The sequence below is a fragment of the Ovis aries genome, chromosome 2 (genome assembly GCF_016772045.2).
Source record: "Ovis aries strain OAR_USU_Benz2616 breed Rambouillet chromosome 2, ARS-UI_Ramb_v3.0, whole genome shotgun sequence".
In the NCBI taxonomy this organism is placed as follows: Eukaryota; Metazoa; Chordata; class Mammalia; order Artiodactyla; family Bovidae; genus Ovis; species Ovis aries.
In genome coordinates, this window is record NC_056055.1 from 36,935,046 (window position 1) to 36,960,584 (window position 25,539).

General features: G+C 52.7%; 2 protein-coding genes and 1 long non-coding RNA gene across 7 annotated transcripts; 2 read left to right on the forward strand and 1 right to left on the reverse strand.

Moving 5' to 3' along the window:
• Positions 1-35: 35 nt before the first annotated feature.
• On the reverse strand, positions 36-20,196 carry LOC132659291 (uncharacterized). The gene is made up of 2 exons (XR_009599530.1): positions 9,593-20,196; positions 36-316 (listed from the first exon to the last, which is right to left on the reverse strand). It is a non-coding gene; the product is annotated as an uncharacterized LOC132659291 (long non-coding RNA).
• On the forward strand, positions 2,548-9,758 carry ARID3C (AT-rich interaction domain 3C). Of its 2 annotated transcripts, XM_027963899.3 has the most exons (7): positions 2,548-2,994; positions 4,824-4,896; positions 6,932-7,115; positions 7,267-7,550; positions 8,269-8,451; positions 8,680-8,769; positions 9,227-9,758. In XM_027963899.3, the coding sequence occupies exons 1-7, from the start codon at positions 2,671-2,673 to the stop codon at positions 9,325-9,327; spliced, it is 1,239 nt and encodes a 412-aa protein (XP_027819700.1). In that variant the 5' UTR covers positions 2,548-2,670; the 3' UTR covers positions 9,328-9,758. The 2 variants fall into 2 exon arrangements, with proteins under 2 accessions (XP_027819700.1, XP_042099018.1); XM_042243084.2 differs by lacking the exon at positions 8,269-8,451.
• A 76-nt stretch (positions 20,197-20,272) lies between the features above and the next one.
• RPP25L (ribonuclease P/MRP subunit p25 like) lies at positions 20,273-22,471 on the forward strand. 4 transcript variants are annotated; one of them, XM_004004125.5, is made up of 2 exons: positions 20,273-20,353; positions 21,067-22,471. In XM_004004125.5, exon 2 carries the CDS (start codon positions 21,100-21,102, stop codon positions 21,589-21,591), a length of 492 nt encoding a protein of 163 aa, XP_004004174.2. In that variant the 5' UTR covers positions 20,273-20,353; positions 21,067-21,099; the 3' UTR covers positions 21,592-22,471. The 4 variants fall into 4 exon arrangements, with proteins under 4 accessions (XP_004004174.2, XP_011973354.2, XP_042099019.1 ...); XM_012117964.4 differs by having other exon boundaries at positions 21,070-22,471; XM_042243085.1 differs by having other exon boundaries at positions 20,273-20,315.
• Positions 22,472-25,539: the final 3,068 nt, after the last annotated feature.

Consider the following 25,539-nt stretch of genomic DNA (forward strand, 5'->3'; position numbering starts at 1 on the left):
GCAGCCTAGACCCAAACGTGAATTCACTATACTTCTTTTTAAAAAACATAATTTTATTTATTTTTGGCTGTGCATGGTCTTTGTTTCTGCGCAGGCTTTTCTCTAGTCGTGGGCTGGGATTACTCTCAAGTTGTGGTTTGAGGGCTTCTCATTGCAGTGGCTTCTCTTGTTGCGTAGCGCAAGCTTTGGGCACTCGGGCTTCAGTTCTTGTGGCACGTGGGCTCATGAATTGTGACTCCCAGGCTCTAGAGCACAGGCTCAATAGTTGTGGTGTGGCATGTGGGATCTTCCCAGATCAGTGATCAAACCATGTCTCCTGCAACAGCAGACAGATTCTTTACCACTGAGCAACAAGGGAAGCCCCACTGTTCTTGAAGCCCCACTTGATTCTTCTCCTTGGCGAGTAGCGTCCCAGCCCCTTATCCCTCTCCATCCCCTCCAAAGCAATCTCCAAACCCTCAGAACTGGAATTCCCTCAAGCCAGTTCCTACCTTTGGGCAACCTGTGTCTGAGAGGAACAGACTGATTGGGAGAGGGTGGATGAGGAAGAAGACGGTAAAACTCACCCCTGAATTTCTGCCTCCTAGAGGAATCTTGGCCCTGGCACAGTTTATCTCAGTGAGTATGAATGACATCAGGTGCCAAGTGCTGTGTTTGACACAGCAGAGTTTCACAACCATGCCAGCTATCACTCCTACAGAGGCCTGATGTTCACTCACGCACTTGGCATCACCTCTGGGTGACCCTCGGTGCTTTTAGTAGGTCAATTTCCTTGGGCATAGGAAGAAACTGTGGAATGTATGAGGGTGCTTAAGAGTGGGGTCCAGGCTGCTAAGGAATGGCATCTCCTCATCTGGAGGATAACTGGGGGCGGGGTGAGCCTGGAGCAGTTGGAAATAGTTACGCAAACATGGGTAGAGGGTGTCTGGAAAAATGGGCAAAATCTGATCACTGTTGAAATTCATGAGGAGTGCCAGAGACTCATTATTCTAGTCACTCTTCTTGGGAATATGTTGACATTTTCCATAATAGAACGTCAAAAGAGCTAAACGCGGTGTAGCTTTGTACCTGCAGGTGGTATGTGTGCCCTGATGTTGGTGTGCAATCAGCTCAGAGACCTCTGAGTGTGTGAGTGCAGAAGTGAGTTCACCATATGTGAGTATGGTGCAAGCTGTAGCGTGCCTGCAGCTGGGGCCAGCACCTAAGCAGGGCAAGGGGAAGTTTTTGCTCTGTCCAGGCCCTGCACGTTCACCCCAGAACCCTGCAGTGATTCCCCTTCTGATCACGGCCAGTCTAGGCATTGGCGCCACAGCATTCCTGTAGGCAAGTGTGTGAGACACGGCGGCGCTGTGCCTTGAACTCGGGACAGAGTGTGTTGGTGTGTGAACACGAATGTTGTTGTTAGGATGCTGGGCACGGAGGACTGGTGTGGGGCCCCTACCCCGGACGTGTGCGGCCGGGGAAGGACCCCGGACCGGAGTTTAGTGATGGGAGACGCCTCACTCTCCTTTGCACGATCCCAAGAAGCTCTCCAGCGCCCTATCCTCCCCAAATCTGGCTGTGTGGAGGGTGGGAGACACCTGTTGGGGAAGCCGCAGAACCCCCCCCCACCCCCGCCGCTCCCGGGGCCTCCCCCTGCCTCCCCGCCCGCCCTGCCCCGCTCGGGTCCCGCCCTCGCGGCCGCCGCCAGCAGAGCAGCGAGTGAGCGCACGGAGGCCGGAGGGGCGCGCGGCGGCTGGAGCGCACGGCAGGGGACTCTGCGCAGGGAACCGAGCCGCGACAGGGGCCGCCCGAGAGGCGGCCTGAACGGAGGGATCGCCGTGGAGACTACGGGGGCAGCGGGCCGCGCCAGGCTGGTGAGTGTGGCAGCTGGCAGCGAGACCCCGGCGTCCTGGCCCCGTCCCGGGGTCTGTCCCGGGGGTCCTCTGTTCCCGCTCCTCCTCGGGTCTGGTCCTCAGCCTCTCTGCCTCGGCTCCGTCTTTCCCCCTGTCCCTGTCTCTGCCCCGCTGTCTATTAACTGTTTTGCCCTGTCTCTGTCTAATCTCTTTCTTCCGTCTCTGCCTCCTGCTGCGGTCCTCTCCGGTCCCTCTCTCCCCTGGTCTTACTATTTGTCTGCCTCTGTCTCTCTGTGACTCTCCCTGGACAGTCTGTCACTCAGGTCTTTGATTTTTATCTCTTGCTCCTCTAGCTCCTATCTGCCCAGTCTCTCTCTGATGTCTCTATTAATCTCATCTCTCCCCATCTCTGTCTCTGCCTCTCTCCACCTTGGTCCCTCTCAGTCTCTCATCTCTCCCCATCTCTCCGGCCCATCTCCATTTCTGTCCTCACATCTCCCTGTCATTCTCTGTCTCCCCTCCATTTCTCTCTGTTTCTTGGTCCTTGTCACCCTCTTTGATCTGCTCAGTCTCTACCTGTGCTCTGTCAATGTCCATGTCTGTCTCTCTGGGCCCAGTCCCTGTCCTGCTCTTTTTACCCCTCGGTGGATTTCTGAGAAAGCGATCTTTCTGACTTTTTCCTCATGCCCCCACTGGTGCTTCCCTGAATCCATGACCACCTCCCCTTGGTTGGATCCAACACCCATCATTCCCTCCCCCACAGGCAGCCCTTTCCTCAGGGCCCCGCCTGGTGCCAGCCCCTCCACCCGTGGGGGGACTGCGCCTGGAAGCTGTCATGGAAGCCCTGCAGAGGCAGCAGGCAGCCAGGCTGGCCCAGGGGGTGGGGCCATTGGCCCCTCCACACCCACCACCACCACCACCAGCACCACCAGGGCCTTCCTTTCCTGGATCCCACACCCTGGAGGCCCCTGAGAGGGGGTTGGGGGAGGTTGGAGCTGAGGAAGAAGAGGATGGCCAAGATGAGGAGGAAGAAGAAGCTGGAGCAGAGGATGAGGCAGCCGAGGAGAGCCGGCCAGGGACCCGGGGCAGCAGCTCACCTTCCAGCCAGCCCCCTGGACCTCATCCCCACGAGTGGACCTACGAGGAGCAGTTCAAGCAGGTAGGACCCTCTCAATGTCAGGCCCTCCCCCTTCCTACTCTTTGGGCAAAACAGAGCAAGGGGATTAATAGCACCCCCACCCCCACTGCGCTCTGCAGGATGGAAGGACAGAGATAGAGACCTGGAGAGAGACAGTGGGGAGACAGGAAGAGACAGTGACAGGGAGGGAGAGACAGACACGCTGGAGAGACGGAAAGAAGGCACACACCGCGAGGTGCAGGAGACACCCAGAAAAATGGAGGCCGACAGACTGAAGGCACTTGTTGTTGAGGCTGGAAGGGCAAGTGGGAGGGGTGTAGGGATCTTCAAGAATTCTGAGGAAGGGGGATCTGGGAACTGGGGATTCCAGTGCCAGCACTATGCCACCTTCTCCACACCAAGTCACAAGGTCAGAGTCCAGGGACCATTCGAGGTGTCCTGGGATGCCTTCCTCTGGCTTTAAAAGTGGAGTGGAGGTCGCCACTCCATTGGCAAGCTGATATCCACCTCGTCTCTTTCTTATTGCCTTCTCCCCATCCAAATCCTCTTCCTGGCCTGAGTCCTATGGGGTGACAGTTGCCAGCCCATGATGACCACTATAGTCACAGTGGGACTGAAGGGCCCCTGGGCAGCTGGGAATGACAGGACCTTACTCACAGGGCCTTAATTTGAGGCTCTTCATCCCCTCTGAACCCATCTGGATGTTATTCTAAGGCACTACTCTAGGCTGTCATTAGAAGGTGTTATGCAGGGCACTGATTCTAGGTGTGCTATTCTGGTGGTGTTACTCATAGGGTGTTGGTTTGGGGTATTTTCCCGAAGTGTTAATCTGTGGTTAGATTCTGTGGCTTTTGTGTAAAACTTGGACTGTTTCTCAGGGCTCTGTTACTCTGGAGATGTGGCTCTAGTGACTATTTCTCCTAGGTGTAATTCAGAGGCTTATTACTTGGAAAGCACGCGTGTTATTTGCAGGTATCCATCTAAGACTTAGGGCTCAGTTCTTGTGGGAGTGTAGATCTAAAGGTGCATCTCTGGGGTTTGTTACTCATGGGTATTTTTTTACTCTGAGAGTTCCTATTAGGGGATGGAGTGTTACCTGTCGGTGTTTCTCAGGGATTGTTACTTGGGTAAAAGACACTGTTAACTTAGGGATTGTCCCTCCTTGGGGTATTTGAGAGCTGATACTGGAAGTAGGTGACTGAGAAGGGGTGGGAGGATCCTTGGCCTTTCAAGTCCTCACCCTACAGGTCTTGGGTGGTCCAGAGCCATTGGCTTTGTGGCAGCTTCTGAAGTAGAGGAAACTGTTCTTGGAAGGAGATCAGACCAGAATGTGGGCTGAGAGGCCCTAGGTTTCAATCCAGCTTTCCTGAGCATCCACCCTGCCAGAGGGATAGGTTAGAGGCATCTCTGCCCCTCAATCCCAGTCCTGGCACACAGATGTGTGAGCAGCAAGAAATCCTAGCACAAATGAATCAGTGAATGAGTGACTCAGCCATATCTGTCAATTTCCTCAATGTAGAACACAGCACCAGCCTGACTTCCTCCCTGGGGCTCTGGAAGGCAGGCAGAACATCTGCAGCTTTCTCTTCCCTTACTCCCTAGGTGGGTGGTGTTAACTGCCCAGGGCACAGCACTACTAGCCAGTAGAAAGTGTCTGTATGTATCAGGGGTGGGGGGAAATGTCCCTACCTGCCCCCAGGGCAAAGAGCTCAATGCTTTCTCAGGAAGTCTATGTTTCAGAACCTCCTTGCCCCTTCAGCTGGGGTCCTTTATCCAGGGGTTGGAGTTGAAGGGGGTCCCAGTGTGTGTGTGGGGGGTGGATAGCTGGGAAATGACCTGTTTTTCCCCAGCTGTACGAGCTCGATGCAGACCCCAAGAGGAAAGAATTTCTGGATGACCTGTTTAGCTTCATGCAGAAGAGGGGTGAGTGGGTTGATGTAAGGGAGGGACGCTCACGTACCAGGTTCAAGGAAGGGAAACCCCAGGGTTTAATCCTCAGTTTGGGTCCTCTTTGCAGAGATCTGGGCTTGGCAGCACTTATCCTTTGGGTCCTCAATAGCATCTTTAACCTCTGACCCTGCCCCCCTTCTCCACCCAGGGATTAATTAGTGGGCAGCCCGCTGGCAGGTTAATGAGTGTGGGATCAATTGGGAGGGTGGGAGGGTGAAGTGGTAGGGGGCTGGCCTGGGGTGTGGGGGTTTCCAGAATTGGGGTACTGGAAATGCCTTGGTTCTCTTCCCTGGCCCTTCCTCCAGCCTTGTCTCTCCTCAGTTTCCCCTTGCTTCAGGCAGGAAACATCCAATGTGTTTTGCAGCAGGAAGGACTGGAATTAGACCCAAGGAAGGTCTTCTTGAGGGGTAGGGGGTGCTGTGGAGAAGAAGGAATTCCTTTCCAGAAATCTCAGAGCCAGAAGTGAATGCAACAAGGGTCCATGAAGGGATCAGGGTGGGCGGCAGTTCATCACTTCAGCTTCTCCCCAGATTCATGGGTCCAGAAGACTGACTCATTATCTCTCTCTACAAAGCTAATTAACTCACTCCTAGAGCGGCCTGATAAGCCGCTAATTAACTGGCTGCACTGGCCCCCACCCCCACCCCCTTAGTGCAGCTGGCGGCCTAAGTCCCTCAGGCCCCCACCCCAGGGCCAGGCCAGCACCCCGCGCAGGTCCCTTCCCAACCAGGGACCCTTAGTGGGGCTCCAGGGCCTTTTGCTCCCCAGGAAGGCTGGGTCATTCTGGTCCCAATGTCTCCTCCCTGCCCCTTCCTCCTGGTATCCCCTCCACTGGGTGGGATAGTGTGGTCTGAGCAGATCCCAGCCCCCTCATCCCCCCAGCTCTGCCTCCCTCAGGTCCCTGCCTTACTGTGCTCCCTGTGCGGGGGAGGGTGTCCCGCGGGGCCGATAATTTCCCCCCATTAATCAGACAGCAGCTAATTGTTCGGGTCCAAAGGCGGCAGCGGAAGGGGCCGAGATCGGTAAGGAATTAACTGGGGCCCATCGCTCAGCGCAGACAGGCCCCTTTGTCAGGACCGGCCGTTGGGGGCGGCGGGGACTGCGGAGTCGGCGAGCCGCGGCGGGGGCTGCTTCTTCCATTCACCATCCCCCGGCCTCTGCAGCCACTCAGGGGCCGCTACTTAGAGGAGTCTGGCTCTTCAGCACTATCAGGAAGTCCTTCCTATGGTCTACCCCCGGGGGCCAAAGCTAATCGCCCACGAGAAAAGAAGGGGGTTTCACATTTTTAAATAAGGGGAAAATTTGAAAGACGAATAACCTTTCTGGACGTGTGAAATTTGAATTTGCTACTGCTGCTGCTAAGTCACTTCAGTCGTGTCCGACTCTGTGCGACACCATAGACGGCAGCCCACCAGGCTCCCCCCTCCCTGGGATTCTCCAGGCAAGAACACTGGAGTGGGTTGCCATTTCCTTCTCCAATGCATGAAAATGAAAAGTGAAAGTGAAGTCGCTCAGTCCTGTCCGACTCTTAGCGACCCCATGGACTGCAGCCCACCAGGCTCCTCTGTCCATGGGATTTTCCAGGCAAGAGTACTGGAGTGGGGTGCCATTGCCTTCTCCAAAATTTGAATTTAAGAGTGTGTAAATAATAAAGTTTTATTGGACTAGAGCCGCGTTCATTCCTTTAAATACCCTCTATATTCTATTCCTTTAAATATCCTTTCAGCCTGCAATGGCAAGTGGAGTAGCTCTAAGAGACTGGCCTGGAAAGCCTAAAACATTTACCATTTGTTTGACCCTTTACAGAAGGAGTTTGCCACCCCCTAGTCTAGCCTCCCATCCTTCCTGCTACAGTGGAGGCTCTGGAGGCTGTGGGCTCCGCCTGCAATCCCACCTCCCCATTGCCAGGGCCTCGCCAAGACTGGTCCAGGCAGCCAATTCCTCCACTCTCTGAGGATGCCGGCAGACAGGGTCTTAGTGTCCTGACTCTCTGCTCACCCCTCATCAGGGACACCCGTGAACCGTGTGCCCATCATGGCGAAGCAGGTGCTGGACCTGTACGCGCTGTTCCGCCTGGTGACGGCCAAGGGCGGTCTGGTGGAAGTCATCAATCGCAAGGTGTGGCGGGAGGTCACGCGCGGCCTCAGCCTGCCCACCACCATCACGTCGGCAGCCTTCACTCTACGCACCCAGTGAGGCCAGGCGCGCGCGAGCGGTGGGAGCGAGGCGCGGGAGCGGGGGGCCGGGGGCTTGGGGGGGGCCCCCCCGAGGGTTCTTGTCCGGGTGTGTGGCTTGATCAGCTGGGCCCAGCCTCCCACCCCACCCCACCCCGTCCGCTCCTAGGTACATGAAGTATCTGTATCCGTACGAATGCGAGACGCGGGCGCTCAGCTCCCCTGGGGAGCTCCAGGCTGCCATCGACAGCAACCGGCGCGAGGGCCGTCGTCAGGCTTACACCGCAGCCCCGCTCTTCGGCCTGGCTGGGCAGCCACCCCGGGGCACTCTTGGCCCCGCCCCCGAGCCCGGGCCCGCCCCGCCCACCCCCGGCCCACGCTCTGCTCATGGCCCCGCCTCCGGCCTGCCGGCCCACGCCTGCGCGCAGCTAAGTCCGAGCCCCATTAAGAAAGGTGTGAGGGTAGAGCGGCTGAATTTTGAGGGTCTCTGAGACCTAGAAGGGTACTGAGATAAAGGGAACATTAAAATATGGGAACACTGAGGTCTGGGAGGCATCGAAGTATGGGGACAATAAGGACTGATGGGCACTAAGGTTTGGTGTATGCTAAGGTTTAGGTGTCGTGATGTTTGGAATCAGTGAAACGTTGGGAGCTCCGGGGTATGGGTTACCGCGCGGTGTGGGGCTGAAGCTCAGGAAAAGGTCCTTTATCCAGAGCAGCTTCATTCCACACCTGTTCACTGATGGCTTCTGTCTGCATGTGGTTTCTGCCTGCTATTTTCCCTGGATTATTTAACAATCAAAAGCAAGGGAGGGGAGTTCAGGATGGGGAACACATGTACACCCGTGGCGGATTCATGGCAATATATGGCAAAACCAATACAATATTGTAAAGTAATTAGCCTCCAATTAAAATAAATAAATTTATATTAAAAAATAAATTTTAAAAAAGCAAGGGAATTCCCCCAGATTGGACCAACCTAGTCAGGTATATTGGCCTTTTTGAGCTCTCCAGCTTCAGAGCCTCTACGCTGAGACTGGATGGGAGGGGAGATTGAATTTGGTGCTTGAACTTGGGTAACCTCCCTTGGTCCCAGGCCTATGGGGAGAACTAGATGCAGGGACAGAGTTGTTTGGGCCAGGGGAGCTAAATGATCTGTTTTTTTTTCCAGAGGAGAGCAGAATTCCCACCCCTCGACTGGCACTGCCTGTGGGCCTGGCCTTTGGACCTGCACGTGAGAAGGTGGCACCAGAGGAACCCCCAGAGAAGAGGGCTGTGCTGATGGGGCCCATGGACCTACCTCGACACAGCACACCCCCCAGTTTCCTGCCCCGTGGCAAGGTTCCCCTTAGGGGTGAGGAGGGACTTGTTGCTGAGAGGGCTTAGCCTGTGCAATGAGGGAGGACAGACTCATCACCCAATAGGCATTAGAGGTGGGGCAGATAGATCCCTCAGTAGACACTTCTGTGATTACAGGTGTGGGGCTGAAGTGGGATGGGGGCTGTCTACAGGGATGGAAGGGGGAGCTTATAGCTGAAATCTAATTCCCCAAAATGTGACTTCCCTGCTCCCTCCGGGACAGAAGAGCAGCTGGATGGGCCTCTCAGTCTGGCAGGCACTGGTATCAGCAGTATCAACATGGCCCTAGAGATCAACGGGGTGGTCTACACTGGTATGGGTCCTGTAGGCTGTTTCTGTTCGCATGAGGTCAGGGGTATTTATGCCGGCATGGAGGTTTTAGACTTTCTCTACTAGCATGAGGTTGAGGGATATCCAAACCTGCATGGGTAACATGGGGTTCAGGGGATTGCTACACTGACCTGGATTAAAGGGGGTGTCTACATGGCATGGGGTCCAAGGCATGACCTCTCTGGCATGAATACCATGGGATGTCTTATCATGGGCTTGTGTATCAGTGTAAATGTTTCTTGTTTACATGTTGGAGGGTATCTATATTGGCACAAGAGTCTTTAACTGACTCAAGGGACTTGTCCTCGTTGGTTGTGACAGGGCTCTGTGTGTGATATTCTAGCAATCAGGACACTGACTTTTGTTTCCCTCTTCTATTTCTTTGCCTTACCTTTTCCTGCTTGTCTTTGCCCTCTACCAATTCCTCATCTCTTTGCTAGGTGTCCTCTTTGCCCGTCGCCAGCCTGTACCAGCTTCCCAGGGCCCAACCAACCCTGCACCCCCACTCCCGACAGGGCCCCCTTCCAGCACCTCACCCTGAGAACTCTTACTTGAAATTGAGAGTCCCGACCCCATTGCTGAGGGGGAAGGAGACCCATTCTTCCAGCGTGCCCATTCTAGGACCCAGCCCAGGGAGGTGACCACTACCCACCCCCACCCCCCACTGCCATATGGACTTGAAGCCAAAGAGATTTCTTTTGATGTTACATCTACCTCATTGCCAAAAGGAGGGGACTTCCTCCCTGGCCAGCTCCAGCAGCATCTACCAAAGAGTTCTTCCCCCGATAATAATAAAGAGTTCTTACCATCATCTCCTCATGTGCTCCCCTGTGCCAATGTCATCTTTAGAATGCCACCTCTTCAAGTCAGACCTGCTTCTCTTCAGGAGCCAGGTGAAGGGATGGGTTGGGTTGTTGTAAAGGAGATGTCCCTCAGTTCATATCTGGATAATAAAGCTGCAATCCCTCCCTCTCCAGTGCCTCCTCTCCTTCTTGTTTGGATCTATGGGTTGGGGAGGAAGAGGAATTATGTGGTATACGCAGGCGGTGCTGGGCCAGAGGTTTTCAGGGAGGAAGACAGAATAGCAAAGGCCATGAATAGGAGAACTCAGTCTCATGAATCAGACTACCTGAGTTCAAATCCCAATCCTGCCACATCGGTGCAGTGTTGAGTGTTCTTGGGCAAGATGCTTAATTGCGTGAACCTTCATTTCAGTTCAGTTCAGTCGCTCAGTCGTGTTCAACTCTTTGCGACCCCATGAATCGCAGCACACCAGGCCTCCCTGTTCATCACCAACTGCTGGAGTTCACTCAAATTCATGTCCATCGAGTCGGCGATGCCATCCAGCCATCTCATCTTCTGTTGTCCCTTCTCCTCCTGCCCCCAATCCCTCCCAGCATCAGAGTCTTTTCCAATGAGTCAACTCTTCGCATGAGGCGGCCAAAGTACTGGAGTTTCAGCGTTAGCATCAGTCCTTCCAAAGAACACCCAGGATTGATCTTCTTTAGAATGGACTGGTTGGATCTCCTTGCAGTCCAAGGGACTCTCAAGAGTCTTCTCCAACTCCACAGTTCAAAAGCATCAATTCTTCAGCGCTCAGCTTTCTTCACAGTCCGACTCTCACATCCATACATGACTACTGGAAAAACCATAGCCTTGACTAGATGGACCTTTGTTGGCAAAGTAATGTCTCTGCTTTTGAATATGCTATCTGAGTTAGTCATAACTTTCCTTCCAAGGAGTAAGCGTCTTTTAATTTCTTGGCTGCAGTCACCATCTGCAATGATTTTGGAGCCTAAAAAAATAAAGTCTCTTAGAAGATTCCAAAAGTATCTCACGGAACTTCCTACTATTCTATGGGAATGGACCAATCTTACAATAATGGGTATATTTATATGTGCAACCTCGGGGAAAGGGCAGGGGAAATCTGTCTGATACCCTGGAATTGGAAGAAGAGAGGCAAAGTTCGTCTTGACAAGCAGGGGCTGGAAATTAGCGCCTGACAAGTAGCCGTTGCCTAGGTTACCAGGCAGCTTTTCGTTGCCCCTGCCTGCCACTTCCGCATCGAAGGGCTGAATCGTTGCGTCACTTCCTGTATGCAAGGACTCCCGTCCACTCGGATTGGCCCGCCTTCTCTATTTGGACGGATGTCCTGCCCTCTGGCTATTCCCGGTTGAGGCGGGACAGCGGGAGCCATGGCGGCTGTGACCGATGTTCAGCGGCTACAGGCCCGGGTGGAGGAGCTGGAGCGCTGGGTATACGGACCAGGCGGGTCTCGCGGCTCGCGGAAGGTGAGCGATCTTGGGTCCAGTGGTCCCTCTCTGGGGCAAAGAGGAGTGGCCTATTGGCCTGGTCCTGGAGATGGATGCTGCAGCTCCAGCCCCGTTGCTCGCAACTAGGCCATTGAAATAGCAAAGGTCCGAGACCTCCCAGAGCATATCGGACCCTCGGGATCCATTCCCATGGAGGGAACTGTGGGCTTGAAGTGGGCTCAAAGAGGAGACTCCGTTTTTACCCTCGCGGGATAGTTGGGGAGACCTGACACACTCGAGAAACTAATGAGTAAGAGCTTTAAGTAAGAGCTTAAGTCACAGTGAAAGGGACGTTGTGGAGCCTTGCCTAATTGCTAAGTGAATTGTGCAAAGAGAGGTCCATGGGACCCCAAAAGAGGCAGACCAGAGATGGATAAGGAAGGGTCCAGGGAGTTAGGGATGAGGTCTGAGAGGGCCAGGATTAGGAGGGGAAAGGATTGAATACTGAGTGTTCAGACATGGACTGACAGTCCTTCCCTCTAGTGACTGAATTTTGAGAGCTCACTTCCCGTCCATCCCCATTTTTAATTATGGAAAGACCTTTCACTGAATGTGGCTGTATCGGGCATACCCTGGAGTTGAGTGCCTCAGAGGTAATGACGTACATGCATACACTGCTTGTGGTATTAGTTGTCACCAGATTGTGTTCCATTTGAGAACTGACTTCTCAAAACATTTTTTCCCTTTGACATCTATAATGCAAATCCTCCTGATTTGCCTCCTGTCTCTCTGGCTGCTTTTACTCAGTAAGATTGCAGGGAGAAATATCAATAACCTCAGATATGCAGATGACACCACCCTTATGGCAGAAAGTGAAGAAGAACTAAAGAGCCTCTTGATGAAAGTGAAAGAGGAGAGTGAAAAAGTTGGCTTAAAGCTCAACATTCAGAAAACGAAGATCATGGCATGTGGTCCCATCACTTCATGGTAAATAGATGGGGAAATAGTGGAAACAGTGGCTGACTTTATTTTTCTGGGCTCCAAAATCATTGCAGATTGTGATTGCAGCCGTGAAATTAAAAGATGCTTACTCCTTGGAAAGAAAGTTATGACCAACCTAGACAGCATATTAAAAAGCAGAGACATTACTTTGCCAGCAAAGGTCCATCTAGTCAAGGCTATGGTTTTTCCAGTAGTCATGTATGGATGTGAGAGTTGGACTATAAAAAAAGCTGAGCACCGAAGAATTGATGCTTTTGAACTGTGGAGTTGGAGAAGACTCTTGAGAGTCCCTTGGACTGTAAGGAGATCCAATCAGTCCATCCTAAAGGAGATCAGTCCTGGGTGTTCATTGGAAGGACTGATGTTGAAGCTGAAACTCCAATACTTTGGCCATCTGATGCGAAGAGCTGACTCATTGGAAAAGACCCTGATGCTGGGAAAGATTGAGGGCAGGAGGAGAAGGAGATGACAGAGGATGAGATAGTTGGATGGTGTCACCAACTCAATGGACATGGGTTTGTGTGGACTCTGGGAGTTAGTGATGGACAGGGAGGCCTGGAGTGCTGCAGTTCATGGGGTCGCAAAGAGTTGGACACGACTGAGCGACTGAACTGATTTACCTCCTCATATATTTGATCCTTGAATATCAGCATTCCTTATCCTCTAACCTAAAACCTGTGTGAGATCATTCACTTTCATAGTCTCTCCCGCTATTCAACCCTTTAATACTGGAATTCCTCACCCTCTACCCTTAAAGCCTAGATCAATTTAGCCAAGAGGAAGGGATCAGCGAATATATAGTATGTGCTGCTGCTGCTAAGTCACTTCAGTCGTGTCTGACTCTGCGACCCCATAGACGGCAGCCCACCAGGCTCCCCCGTCCCTGGGATTCTCCAGGCAAGAGCACTGGAGCAGGTTGCCATTTCCTTCTCCAATGCATGAAAGTGAAAAGTGAAAGGGAAGTCGCCCAGTTGTGTCCGACTCTTCGCAACCCCATGAACTGCAGCCTACCAGGCTCCTCTGTCCATGGGATTTTCAAGGCAAGAGTACTGGAGTGGGGTGCCATCGCCTTCTCCAGAGTGACTAACACTACTTCATACTAGAAGAGGGCATGCAGACTGGCATATAGGCCTGCATTTACTATATTAAGTGACCTATGATGGGGTTGGGAAACACTGGGTGGGGGCTGTAAAAGACGTGGTAGAGACGTGTAGCCCAGAGGAAGAGAGGCTATAAAATGAGTGGATTAATTAACTGTGGCATATCTGTAGAAAGAAATATTATTCACCCATAAAAAGAAATGAAGTACTGATACCCTGCTACAAGGTGGGTGAATCTTGAAAGCATTATACTAAGTGAAAGAAGCCAGACACAAAAAACCACATATTGTATCATTCCATTCATATGAATGTCCAGAAAAGGCAAATCCACAGAGACAGAAAATAGATTAATGTTTACTATGGGCTAGGATGAGGGGGAATGGGCAGTGATGGTTAATGACTATGGTGCATCTTTTGGAGTGATAAAAATGGATGGTATTAAATAATGGTTGAAGTGAAGTCACTCAGTCGTGTCCGACTCATAGTGACCCCATGAACTGCAGGCTCTTCCGTCCATGGGATTTTCCAGGCAAGAGTACTGGAGTGGGATGCCATTGCCTTCTCCGATCGTATGTGCTAGTGCCCCATAAACCCTAAAGTAGTTTATTACTTCCCCAATCACACATGAAACTCCCTGAGGAGTACATGATTAGCTACCACTTCATACTGAGGATTCCCAGAAAGTTGAGTTGGATCTCTTAATACAAGAGAAGGGGGTGATTGTAGGGACAAGGAAGTTTGGAGTCTGAGGAAATGAAGATTCTTTATCTCTTCCAAGCCTTGGGCCAAGTGGTAAATCTTGGAATTAACTTCCACTCCCCTTACAGGTGGCTGATGGCCTGGTCAAGGTGCAGGTGGCTTTGGGGAACATCGCCAGCAAGAGGGAGAGGGTGAAGGTTCTGTACAAAAAAAGTAAGTGTTTCCATGCCTGCCTGCCTGCCCTCCTCAAGCCTATGCTTCCTGGTTCCCTGCCCAGGCCCTTAAGCCCAATAGGTCACTGGAGTTTCCCTTTGGGGATAGCAGGTGAAGACGTTTTCCTGATGAAATGGTGAATTGGGGTATGCTTTCTACTTTGTGGTTAAACCCCAAGCCCATGGCAATGTCCTAAGTTATGAGATAAGAGCTTTGCCTGAAAGTCCACTGGGGAAGGAGAGAGGAGTATGGAATTTCCATAGGCAAGGTTCAGGGGCAGGAAAGAAAGCAGGCACCTTGAGAGCCCCAGCCTTGGCTCAGCCAGGCCTTTTTGATTATGTCAGAGCTAGCAACCTGTTCAGTAACTAGAAATCAGATAAAGTTCTGGCATGTCTTGGTGGCATAGAGGGGCAAGGTAACTTCTACCCTTGAAGATAGATCAGTGAAAATGCTGAGGGCCCCAGGGTATTGGAGGCAATTGTGTTCCCAGCTGTAAAATTTGACTCTGGCCAGCAAGATGGTTAGATAGCATCACTGACTCAATGGACATGAATCTAAGCAAACTCCCAGAGATAGTGAGGGACAGGGAAGCCTGGCATGTTGCAGTTCACAGGGTCCAAAGAGTCGGACATGACTTAGTGACTGAATAGCAGGTGATCAGAGGGAAGAGACAGGGAAGTGGGGATGGGGGCCTGGTGGACCCTTTGGGTATCAGTTCCTCACTCAAGGCTCTCCCCAAGGCTGACCCTTGCCCTGATATCCTTCCTTCACAAGACTGATCCCCACTCCTCAACCTTATTCCATTTTCCATCTTGTTGCTTTTCTAGTTGAAGACTTGATCAAATACCTGGATCCTGAGTACATTGACCGCATTGCCTTACCTGATGCCTCCAAGCTGCAGTTCATCTTGGCAGGTAGTGCTGGATAGGATGTGCACATGCATCTGGGGGACGCTGGGCACAGAGATGGCCTCCCTCTCAGTCCTCTCCTGGATGCAGCCTGGGAAGCTGCTCTCTGGAATCTGGACTGAGGCTGGAGGTGGACTTGTGGTCCTCTTGTAGACACTGGGTACAGTAGACCCTGGAGCCAGCTGCAGACCAGAGTGTCAGCCACTGTGGAAGCGACTCCGGTGTTCTATCTATGGCATGCCTCTAGGATTTTCCTTCAGAATCTTCCTTACTTCTGCTCGGTAGACATAGAGCTTCTAGGAAAGGGTGGGGGCAGAGAGCATTGCCGTGGGAGAGATGAGGATATAAGCATGGGTTTCAGCATCTTGCAGGTGGGAAAGTGCTGGGATTTCAGAGTTCTAGGCAGTAACTGTTGTCTTAGCAATGTTTGCTTATCAGTTAGCTACTCCACTAGGTATGATTTGCCATCACCTGTGTTTGTTCATGCATTCAAGTGCTCATCTGCTGAGATCCGGACATCCTAGGTGTGAGGTATTATACAGCGGTGAGCCAGAACATCCCTGAACCACTGCTGTGGCTCAGACACCAAGTTCAGGAGGTCTTCTTCTGCACCGATTCTTGAGTCTAGCCTCTCTACCCCTCCGTGTGGCACTATCTTGGTGTTCATCCCCTGGCACTTGAACAGTTTCCTAAGTCCTCTTCTTTTTTATTTATTTATTTTCTTTCTTTTTTTTTTTCCTTTGCTTATTCCTAAGTCCTCTTCTTGACCCTAGTTTCCCACTTCTTGCATGTGGCTCACTATCATCTTCCCAAAACACATTTCCAGCATGCCACAGTGTTTACTTTGGAACCTCAGCGTGTCTATATCTTCCTCTTCCTCCTAGGATGAATTCCTAATTCCTTAGCCTACCATTCAAAGCTCCGTATAGACTGCCAGATCTCTCCTCCCATCTAGCTGTTTGCTGTGCTCTCCTTGCTCCAGTTCAGCCAATTGAATTCTTTTTCCTCTACTGATTGACATGCATTCTTGCCATCAGATGATTGACATAACAGTCCTCCCTTGAATCCCCTTCCCACTCTGCAGTCATTAAAACCCCCTATGCACAGGGCCATCCCAGTCCTGCTGAGCTTGTCACTGGACTCTCCTGTTACTGTCCCAGTTCTCCAGGAGCTTGTAATCGTGCCTCTCTGATCCACTCAGCACTACCTGCCAGGTATCTTCCACAAGTCCCCTCTTTCAGACTTTCCCAGGACCCCTTGGGTACTTCAGGTCTGAAGTACTTTGTCTCCTGTGGCCTAGGAGGGGCTCTCTGAATTTGTGGATAGGAGGCTAGGGGGAGAGGCCTCAGAGTTAAAACTTGGAGAAAGGTTAGATTTGGAGGCACTTAGAGATAGGGCTCAAGATAGGTCAGACCAGTGGCATCCAGGAGAGGTGGAGGCAGACTGGGGGAGTGTGCACAGAAAGAAGGGGGCAGTGGGCAGAGTGACTGCCCCTGGCTCCAGGACTCAGTCCTCTCCCTGGCCTGGTCCCCAGCTCCTCACCCAGGAGTGGCTGTGCCTGGGCCCGCCTCACTGCTACTTTCTGTCTGTTCATGCCGCAGAGGAGCAGTTCATTCTCTCGCAGGTTGCACTTCTGGAGCAGGTGGAGGCTCTGGTGCCCATGCTGGACAGCACTCACATCAAAGGTACCTTCTGGGGTTGTATCTCCTCTGCTCTACGTGGGGAGGTAGGATGGGCAGGACTTCCCTGGGATCAGACTGGCTCTGCTCCTTGTCTTTACCCTCACCTGAGGGGTACTGGCCACCTGCACTGGGATTAAAATTGCCAGGGCATAGAGCTCAGCTTCAGAACTCAAGGCAGTTTGGCCCTAAGGACACTCAGGTAAGCCCAGTGGCCTCCCGCTTTAGGATTTCTTCTGTTTTCTACCCCGCCCCTCAGCATCTGTCCTTCAGGGTGTTGCAGAGGCCAGGTTTTACTGTAAGAGTCCCTGCAGGGGGTGGGTGTGTGAACGTGTGTGAATTCTTCCGGCTGCACTGCCCTGGGCCGGGATTTTGACAAGCAGTGACTTTAATTGAATCCAGATATCCATCTTGTCTGTCTCTGGAGGTATTTATCCCAGCTCCCCCTCCCTACCCCTGATCAGTTTCCTGCTGAGCATCTGACAGCGTTAAGCTGTGGGCCCTGCATGGTGGCTGAGGCTCTGGGTGTTGGGTTCCAGGTGACCAGCTTAGGGACCTTGCATTTGTCCTCAGCCCACCTGCAGGCTCCCTGTTCCCTGGGCCACGGAGCTCTGGTCCCGCTGGGCTGAGAGCAAAGGAACAGATCCTGTAATAATCAAAGCTTTCTTTACCTGCCCTGCTCACAACACTGGGGTGGGTATATGGGGCACTTCTGGAAACCCCAAGGTTTTGTCTTCTAGGGGCCTGTATTTCCCCTCCCCTTTGGGTCCTGGAGTAGGACTGGGGTGGGCAGGGAGCCCCACCACCACCACCTCCAGCTGCAGTGGTCGATGAAGCTGGCGTTTGTTTAGCTTCTCCACTCAATACTCTAATCCTGCCGAAGACCTAATAGACTATTGAGCAGTCCCGGGGGAAGGCACAAGCATCACTGGGCAGTGTGTGTTGCGTTTTACAGCCGTTCCTGAGCATGCCGCCCGCCTGCAGCGGTTGGCCCAGATCCACATCCAGCAGCAGGTATGGAGGGGAGAGACCAGGTAGGAAAGTAGAGGTGGCGAGGCTCCTTTTCCCCACCCCTGTCTCCTGGGGAAGTAGCCTCAGGAGCTGATGTCAGCTTCAGGGGAAAGTTAGGGTTTCTCCTTTGTCTTGCATGCACCTTCCAGAGGGAAAGAGACTTGCCTAGGGTAAAATCTAGGCCTCCTGCCTCCAGATTAGGGCTGTCCTGAGACACCAGAGGATTGATGTTGGGAGGTGCCCAAGAATTCCTATGTATCCTTGACCATAGGTAGAGGAGCTGTTTTTTCACTATTGCCAGGCTCTAGTGTGAAGTTCAGAGAGGGTTCAGATATAGGGTACAGGGGAGAAGGAGGGATATACCGGTAGGAATAGGTCGTTAAATGTCTGGTTCGCTCCCTCTTCCATCAGCCTCAGGACTGCAGTTAGGCTACCTACCCATAGCAGAGCCTGAAAGTGCCTTTTTAGAAATTTGCTCCTTTTAGCTCTGAGGTTAAACATTACCTTTTCTGAGGAGCAAGGGTCCCTGATGAGGCAGGCAATGGGGAGTGTGGGCTCTGTGTAACGCCTTTCTCTGCCCCACCTTGGCCCCACAGGACCAGTGTGTGGAGATCACTGAGGAGTCCAAGGCGCTCCTGGAGGAATACAACAAGACTGTATCCTTTCCGCTCAGCTGGGCCCCTGAGGAGTGCTGTATGGAGCCTGGCCTTTTATTCCATTCCTAGTTCTGTCTCTCAACCCATCCCAACCAGTCTGTCTGTTTCCCAGCTCCCCCTACCTTTAGGCAGAGGCAAACATCTTTCTTCTCCCTCTCTCAGATTCTCATTCTCACCTTGACTTGTGACCAGACAATGCTTCTCTCCAAGCAGTTTGTGCAGTGGGATGAACTTCTCTGCCAGCTAGAAGCTGCCAAGCAAGTGAAGCCTGTGGAAGAGTGAATGGCGCTTCCCATCCTAAGGTGGGCTGGGGCAGCCAGGCTCCAGGACCTGTGCCAGCCTGCCCTTGTAACAGAGCAGAAAAGAGGTGGCTCTGTATTTATTGGATTCAAGACCTACCTGGCTGCACTCAGGTGGGGCTCTGAGGTCAGAGGTCTGGTTACTTGAGATTTGCTCTTTGCACCTCCTCCCCTCATCAGTATCCTGTTCCAGTGACAATAAAACTGTAGAGGTCACTGCAGGAGTGTGTTGGCTTCCTGGTCTTGGATGGGTATGGTGGTGGGGATGAGGGTGGTGGAGGCCAGAGTTGTCCATCTTCCTAGGAGTTGGACCACCAGCTATACTTATCCTAGTCTAGCTTTCTGGGAGATATAGAGCTCTCAGGATGAATGCTCTCATTTGCTTGATGTGAGTGGAACATTTGGTTTTATATCTATTTATCCCACATTTACCAAGTACACTCTAAATGTCAGATGCCATACCAGGTGGGGAGGTCACAGGTAGGGTCCACCTGATCCCTGCCCTGAACAGGATAGCAGGGGAAACAGTCATGGAAAAGGGGAGGGAACCATGTGGCACAAGGGTTCTTTGGGGGCACAGAAGAAAAGGATGTGGCAGGTAGCTCTGGAGAGTGATATGCAGGGTCTTTGAGAACCAAGGGAGCAGCATGTGCAAAGGAGAGGGGAGCCTCTATGTTGCTCTCCTGATGCTATAAGAGAAGGGGAGCCTAAAAGAGGATGCAGAGGGCTTTTGGGCTGGGGCGGGGCGGGGCGGTGCTGTGGCTGGAAAGGAGGGAGAGTTGGCATATTAGCAAAGAAACCGATGGCACCTCACTCCACCAAGTGTTTGCTGTCCCCTTGTGGTCTCCGGGACTGCTGCGGCTCCAGGCCCCTTTACGTCGACCTGCCCGCCACCGTACCGGCGCGGTCTCATTGGCATCTCAAATCCAACAAGTCTGAAACTGAGCCATCCTAGGCTCTTCCCTCCATCCGAAGAGTCGCCAAACCCACCTCGTAGTATCTTCCAACTTAATTTCCTTTTCCCCATTCCCAGTGTTGTTTCTCTGGCTCATTCTTTCAACAAATGCTTTATCAAATATTCGAGCACGTATAGGCAGGGCAACTTACGAAGCACCGCGGACATGCCCCTGGGACGTGCGGCCAGGAGTCACCAGAGGGAGGCCCGAGAGCTGCCCACACGAACAAGTCTGACTTGCGCCTTGATGAAAGCCCCCTGTGGGTCGCCAGTGCCCACAGGGTGAGGCTGAAGTTCAGAACTCGGTGATCTAGGCTCTCGCCCCCGCAGCGGCCACATCACCCGGCACCTCTAGCTCCGGTCCAAAGAGAAACCCGCCACTCTGCCTCTGCTACTGCGGTGTGCTCAGCGGGTAACGCCTGCCCTGAATCTTCTAAGGGCCAAATCCTCCGCATCCTTCCGACGCGGACTTCGGACGCGGGACTCCTCTGCTGGCCGCTCCTCTCCCCCGCAGCGCTCTCTCCGCTCGCAAAGGAATGCTCCTTGCCTGGGGCAGAACAGCAAAGACACCCTGCGTGCAGCGAATCCTCGCGTCCGGGGCCAGCTCACTCCCTGGCGTCCGGAACCTCTCGGTTTGCGAACCCGGCCCCTCAGGCCCCGCCCCGTCCGGCGTGCGCGGCCCCGCGACCTCGGCGCGCTTTCGGCCCGCGCCATCTTGGCTTCAGATCGAGCGTAGGGAGTGCGCGGCCGCGGCGGTGAGAGCCGGAGCCCTGCGGGGCAGGGGCGCCTAGAGGTGCGAGGAGGAGAGGGAAGGCCGGGTGCTGGGCCTCTGCGGTGGCCCGTGGCGGTGGGCACCACGGAGCCCGGCCTCTCGTGGCCCCGACGCCAGGGGTGGCCCGAGCAGTCGTTGGCGTCAAGCCTCTGCTTCCCAGTGTCTGAGGGACCCTCGGTTGAGGGGATCGACCCTGGAATCTCTGGATGAGAGAGGGGTGCCCGACCCTGTCCTCGGGGTCCAGGAGTTGGGGAGAGGATCGTTTCTGTCTTTGAGGAGCTTTTGGATGAAGGCTCATGGCTCCGTTTGGTGGAGCATGGGGTGTGGGGGGCGGGGAGGGGGGAGCTTGGCCCTGACCTCTGGGAGCACGAAGTGAGGCGCCTTTGCCCTGGCGCCCCGTGGAGAGCCCAGGGTGAGGAGCACTCAGCCTTGTGCTTAGGGAGTCTCGGGTGAGGGCCTGGATCCAGTCCCCAGGAGCCCCAGATGAGAAAGGTTCATTCCCAGTGCCAGGGAGCTAGAGATGGAGAGGCTTGGCCGGTGTTCAGGGTCGGTGGAGGGTTATGGCCCTGTCCAGAGGACTGGGGTACATGCCCCCCTAGGGGGAGGCAGGCATGACTCCTTGTCCTGGGGATGAGGGGTTTAAAGTCCCATTTCTGGGAAATCTGGGCGGAGCAGCACCCTCGGGTGGGGGTCGCCTGGGACACAGTGCCCACCATCCTTTGACTTCCCTGCAGCAGGGCAGCAAGGCGGACACGACAGCAGGCTGGATGGAGCACTACCGGAAAGCTGGCTCTGTGGAACTCCCCGCACCTTCCCCGATGCCCCAGCTGCCTCCTGATACCCTGGAGATGCGGGTCCGAGCTGGCAGCAAGATCCGCAACCTCTTGGGCTTGGCGCTGGAGCGGCTGGAGGGCGGCAGCGCTCGCCACGTGGTATTCTCAGGCTCTGGCCGCGCTGCAGGCAAGGCTGTCAGCTGTGCTGAGATTGTCAAACGGCGGGTACCAGGCTTGTACCAGCTTACCAAGCTGCGCTTCCTGCAGACCGAGGACAGCTGGGTGCCTACCTCACCTGACACGGGCCTGGATCCCCTCACGGTCCGCAGCCATGTGCCTGCAGTGTGGGTGCTGCTGAGTCGAGACCCCCTGGACCCCAATGAGTATGGCTACCAGCCCCCTGGGGCACCCCCTGACCTCGGGCCCACACCTGCCTCCAGCTGTGGCCCTCAGCCTAGAAGAAGGGCTCGAGATACCCGGTTCTGAGGACCTGTGGGCAAGCTGTTGTCTAGACTGTCTAGGATGGCTGTACCTTTGAGAAGCCTCTAACTGCTCAAGGTCTCCAACAAAACTTGAGTTTAGGAAAGTGGGCCTCCCTGTCCTGCTTCCCCTTCCCTCTGGCTCCTGGAAAGGGACTCTCGTGAAGAGTGACAGGTGTGGAGTCTCTGCCGGGTTCTAGATTGCTTAAGAAGCAACATCCTAAGTCAATGTGTAGGTCAACTTGCCACAGCATAAATAAAATAAAATATTATGTAGAGAAAGAAGAAGGGTTACTCTGCCTTTTACATACAGTGCCTCTCATCTGTCTTCTGACAGAGATCCAAGGAGTGAGTTAGGAAATAAAGGCTCTGTCTGTCTGATGAACCTCTGCTTGGCCTGCTGTGTGGAAGTAGGGTTAAGGGAGTGGGAGTCCCTGCCCTTGACCGCCAGGAGCTCCCAGTCTGGAGACAGGAAAAGTAGGTTCAGATGGGTGCTGGGAGGATCTGGACTGAAGATGCAGCCTCAAGCAGTAACCTGACTGTCTAGATCCCTGGGTAGCTATCTGCTTCCTGTTTGGGGCTGGTTGAAGGACTCTGCATTTTTCTCCACCTGCAGCATAGAGACATACCTCATTTTGTTGCACGCAGATACTACATTTCTTACAGAAGAAGTGAAGTTCTGTGGCAGACCTGCACTGAACAAGTCTGGCAACACCATTTTTCCAACAGTGTTCATTTCGTGTCTCTGTCACATTTTGGTAATTCTCAAAATATCTCAAACTTTAATTATTATATTTGTTATAGTGATCTATGATGTTACTACTGTAACTTAGTGAAAACTCAAATGATGGTTAGCATTTTTTAGCAATAAAATATTTTAAAATTAAGGTATATATGTAGATTGTTTTTTAGCTATAATTCTGTCACATTCATAATAGACTACAATATAGGGCTTCCCTGGTGGCTAGAGGTTGAAACCTCTGCCTCCAATGTGGGAAACCCGCGTTCAATCCCTGGGTCGGGAAGATCCCCTAGAGAAGGAAATGGTAACCCACTCCAGTATTCTTGCCTGGAGAATCCCATGGACAGAGAAGCCTGGTAGGCTACAGTCCACGGGGTCGCAAAGAGTCAGACACGACTGAGCGACTTCACTTCACTTCTTAGAGTAAACATAACTTTTTTAAGCACTGGGGAACCAATAAACTTCTGTGACTTGCACTATAGAGATCTTCCTTTTATTGAGGTGGTCTGGGACTGCACCCAAATGTCTCTGTGAAGTATGCCTATATTACAATATAGTGGTTGAGATCATGGCCTTGGTCACCAAGCTGTCTGGATTTGAATCCTGGGTCTGCCACTTATTAGGTAGTTACTGCTCTGCGCTTTAGTGTTCTCATCATCCATAGAACAAGATGTAGTGCTTGCCTTGAAGGATTGTTATGAGGATTAAATGTAGAAATATACATATGATTCTTAGATATCACCTGAGCCTGTATACCCTCAGCTCTCCATATCTGTGGATGTAGAACGCGTGGATACAAACAGCTGATTGTACTCCACCTTTTTATTTAAGGGACTTGAGTATTTTGGTGAAAAAAGAAATTCACAGGGGCTCCTAGAGACAGTTCCCTGAGGATACTGAGGGATGACTGTAAATGTTCATTGCCCTCATGAAGGAGTCAGCTTACAAACATGCCTTTTCCTTAAAAACATAAGCTCAATTCTACCTTCCCCCTTCAGTTCTCACCCTTTTTACCCCTAGCAGTTCCTCTTCTGTCTCACCTTGGCTGTAGGTTCAGGTTCACCATGGACAGGTCAGGAGCATAAGGAAAGGTGAAGACTGCAGTGGTAGCCAGGAGGCTACAGGAACCAGAGCAGGATCGTGGGCAGTAGTGGACTCAGTGAAGAGTTGAGCAAATTGGATCTTCCACTGGACTTTATGTTCTCCATTGTGTCCACAGCTTGGGTGTCCAATCACTAGGAAAGCACAAAGTGCGGACTCTTCTGGGACCATGTAGCAGGGTGGGCACAGCAGTTGGAGGGTGTTGAAGTGATGTCTGGCTGAGAATCCAGGCAGGTGGGGTTGAAATATTGGGAGAGATGGAGTTGGGGGACCGGAGGCCTCAATAAGAGCTTAGAACAGGCATGAGGGGACCACAGGACCAGCAGGCTGTGGTCAAAACTTGGAATGCTGCATCTTTTTCTTGCCCGGAGTGGAGGGGTTGGAGATTCAGGGCATGCTAGGTAAGAGAGAAAAACCCTCTGCTGCTTCCCAGCTGGGCCTCTCAACTGCAGAAGGTCATGAAGCATCTAATACCGTCCTAGTGGCTGTGGTCCTGACTCTGTCTGGCTACCAGCAACTGCCTGACTTACTCTCTGTGTCTAATTCATGTTTTTTGCTCCTGCTCAGCTTCTGCATATTGCCATTTCTCTGAATATCTTTACTTGCGTGTCCTTTACCATCAACAGCCCCCTGTGTATCATTGGTCCCCAGAGATTTGGGACCAGGCTTCTTGCAGACTATTGAACTTTGGTTCAGCATCCCATCTCGATCCAGTGTGTGGCGGCCAGGGTGGAAAGAGCATGTGAACTAAGCGTGGTGACTGTGTTGAGGGAGTGATTCAGTTAGGCAGCATCACAGGCTTTGGGACTCCCCACTGGGCAGCTCCTCATTAAGGCACCACCTGGGGTCTTGATGATGGCAGGGGGAATGTGGAGGGAAACTGAGGTGCAGTCAAAATCCCTTGAGAAGAATAGGATCTGCCACTACTCAGAGAATCAGGAGAAAGGACACAGGCCGGGAGAGCAAAGGCTAGTGAATCTGGGGCCTTTTCCCTCCTTGGCCACTTTGGGGGCCCAAGTGAGTCCTACCAGAGGAATGTCAGGGAGGGAGCCAGAGTGAGGCATTCAGAATCAGAAAGCCTGACCAAGCTTAGGAGGGAGGGAGCATAAGTACTATGTACATTTGCGAATTTAATTGCTGCTCACTTTCTCCTTCAGTCACTCAGTCGTGTCTGACTCTTTGCGACCCCATGAATTGCAGCATGCCAGGCCTCCCTGTCCATCACCAGCTCCAAGTGTCTTCCTCCATAATCTCTTAGAAAAGGTAATACCTTGGCACAAAAGGTAGGGAAATGGAGATAGCTTTTTCAACAAACTATTGTGATAGGAGGAGAGAGATGATTCTGGGATACAGAGAGTTTTGTTTATTTTTAATAAATTAGCAGAGACTAGTTTATAGGCTGATGGGGGAAGCCAGTAGGGAAAGGCATGGAGATGCAGGAGATTGTGGCTAACTCAGAATGACACTCCTGGGGGCGATGAAAGGGAGTGGGTCTTAGAGCGGGGAGGCACGGGCCTCACAAAGGGCAGAGGAGAGATGTCTGCCTGTAGCAGGAGGGACAGAGTTGAGGATGGCTATGCATGCAGGTGGGTATAGAGGTAAAGGTGAGACACGGAATTCAGAGTTCAGAGGCTTCTAATCTCAAAGCAGAAGTCCAGCTTTGCTGCTGAGAGTGGAGTAAGGAGGCTGGTAGAGAGTTGTTTCAGCTGGGGAAGACAGCTAGTGAGGTATAGGAGGATGACCAGGCAGAGCTAGAAGCCCAGATGAGGTTGGTGATCATGAACTTACAATATCATCAGTCAGAGTGCACTCCAGCAGCACCCACAGGTCAAGTAAGACTCAGGGGAAGCAGGAATAGTGAGACTGGCAAGAGAGTGTATGTGAAGAAGGTCCAAGGAATCCAACCTAGGTCGGGAAAGAAGTGAAGCTAGAAAGGGGCAGGGGTCAGTGGCCTAGAGGTCCTTATAAAAATGGGGTGGAGTGAGGTAGAGTACGTGAGAGAAGTGGGACAGAGTATTGTATGCTTCCCTGGTGGCTCAGAGGGTAAAGCATCTGCCTGCAATGCAGGAGACCCAGGCTCGATACCTGGGTCAGGAAGATCCCTGGAGAAGG

Bases quoted from the DNA above. Each gene is read 5' to 3' on its own strand.
- ARID3C (XM_027963899.3), top strand. From the start codon at position 2,671: ATGGAAGCCCTGCAGAGGCAGCAGGCAGCCAGGCTGGCCCAGGGGGTG. The intron at 7,116-7,266 runs GTGAGGCCAGGC...GTCCGCTCCTAG, and splicing joins GCCTTCACTCTACGCACCCA to GTACATGAAGTATCTGTATC. The intron at 8,452-8,679 runs GTGAGGAGGGAC...CCTCCGGGACAG, and splicing joins TGGCAAGGTTCCCCTTAGGG to AAGAGCAGCTGGATGGGCCT.
- RPP25L (XM_004004125.5), top strand. From the start codon at position 21,100: ATGGAGCACTACCGGAAAGCTGGCTCTGTGGAACTCCCCGCACCTTCC.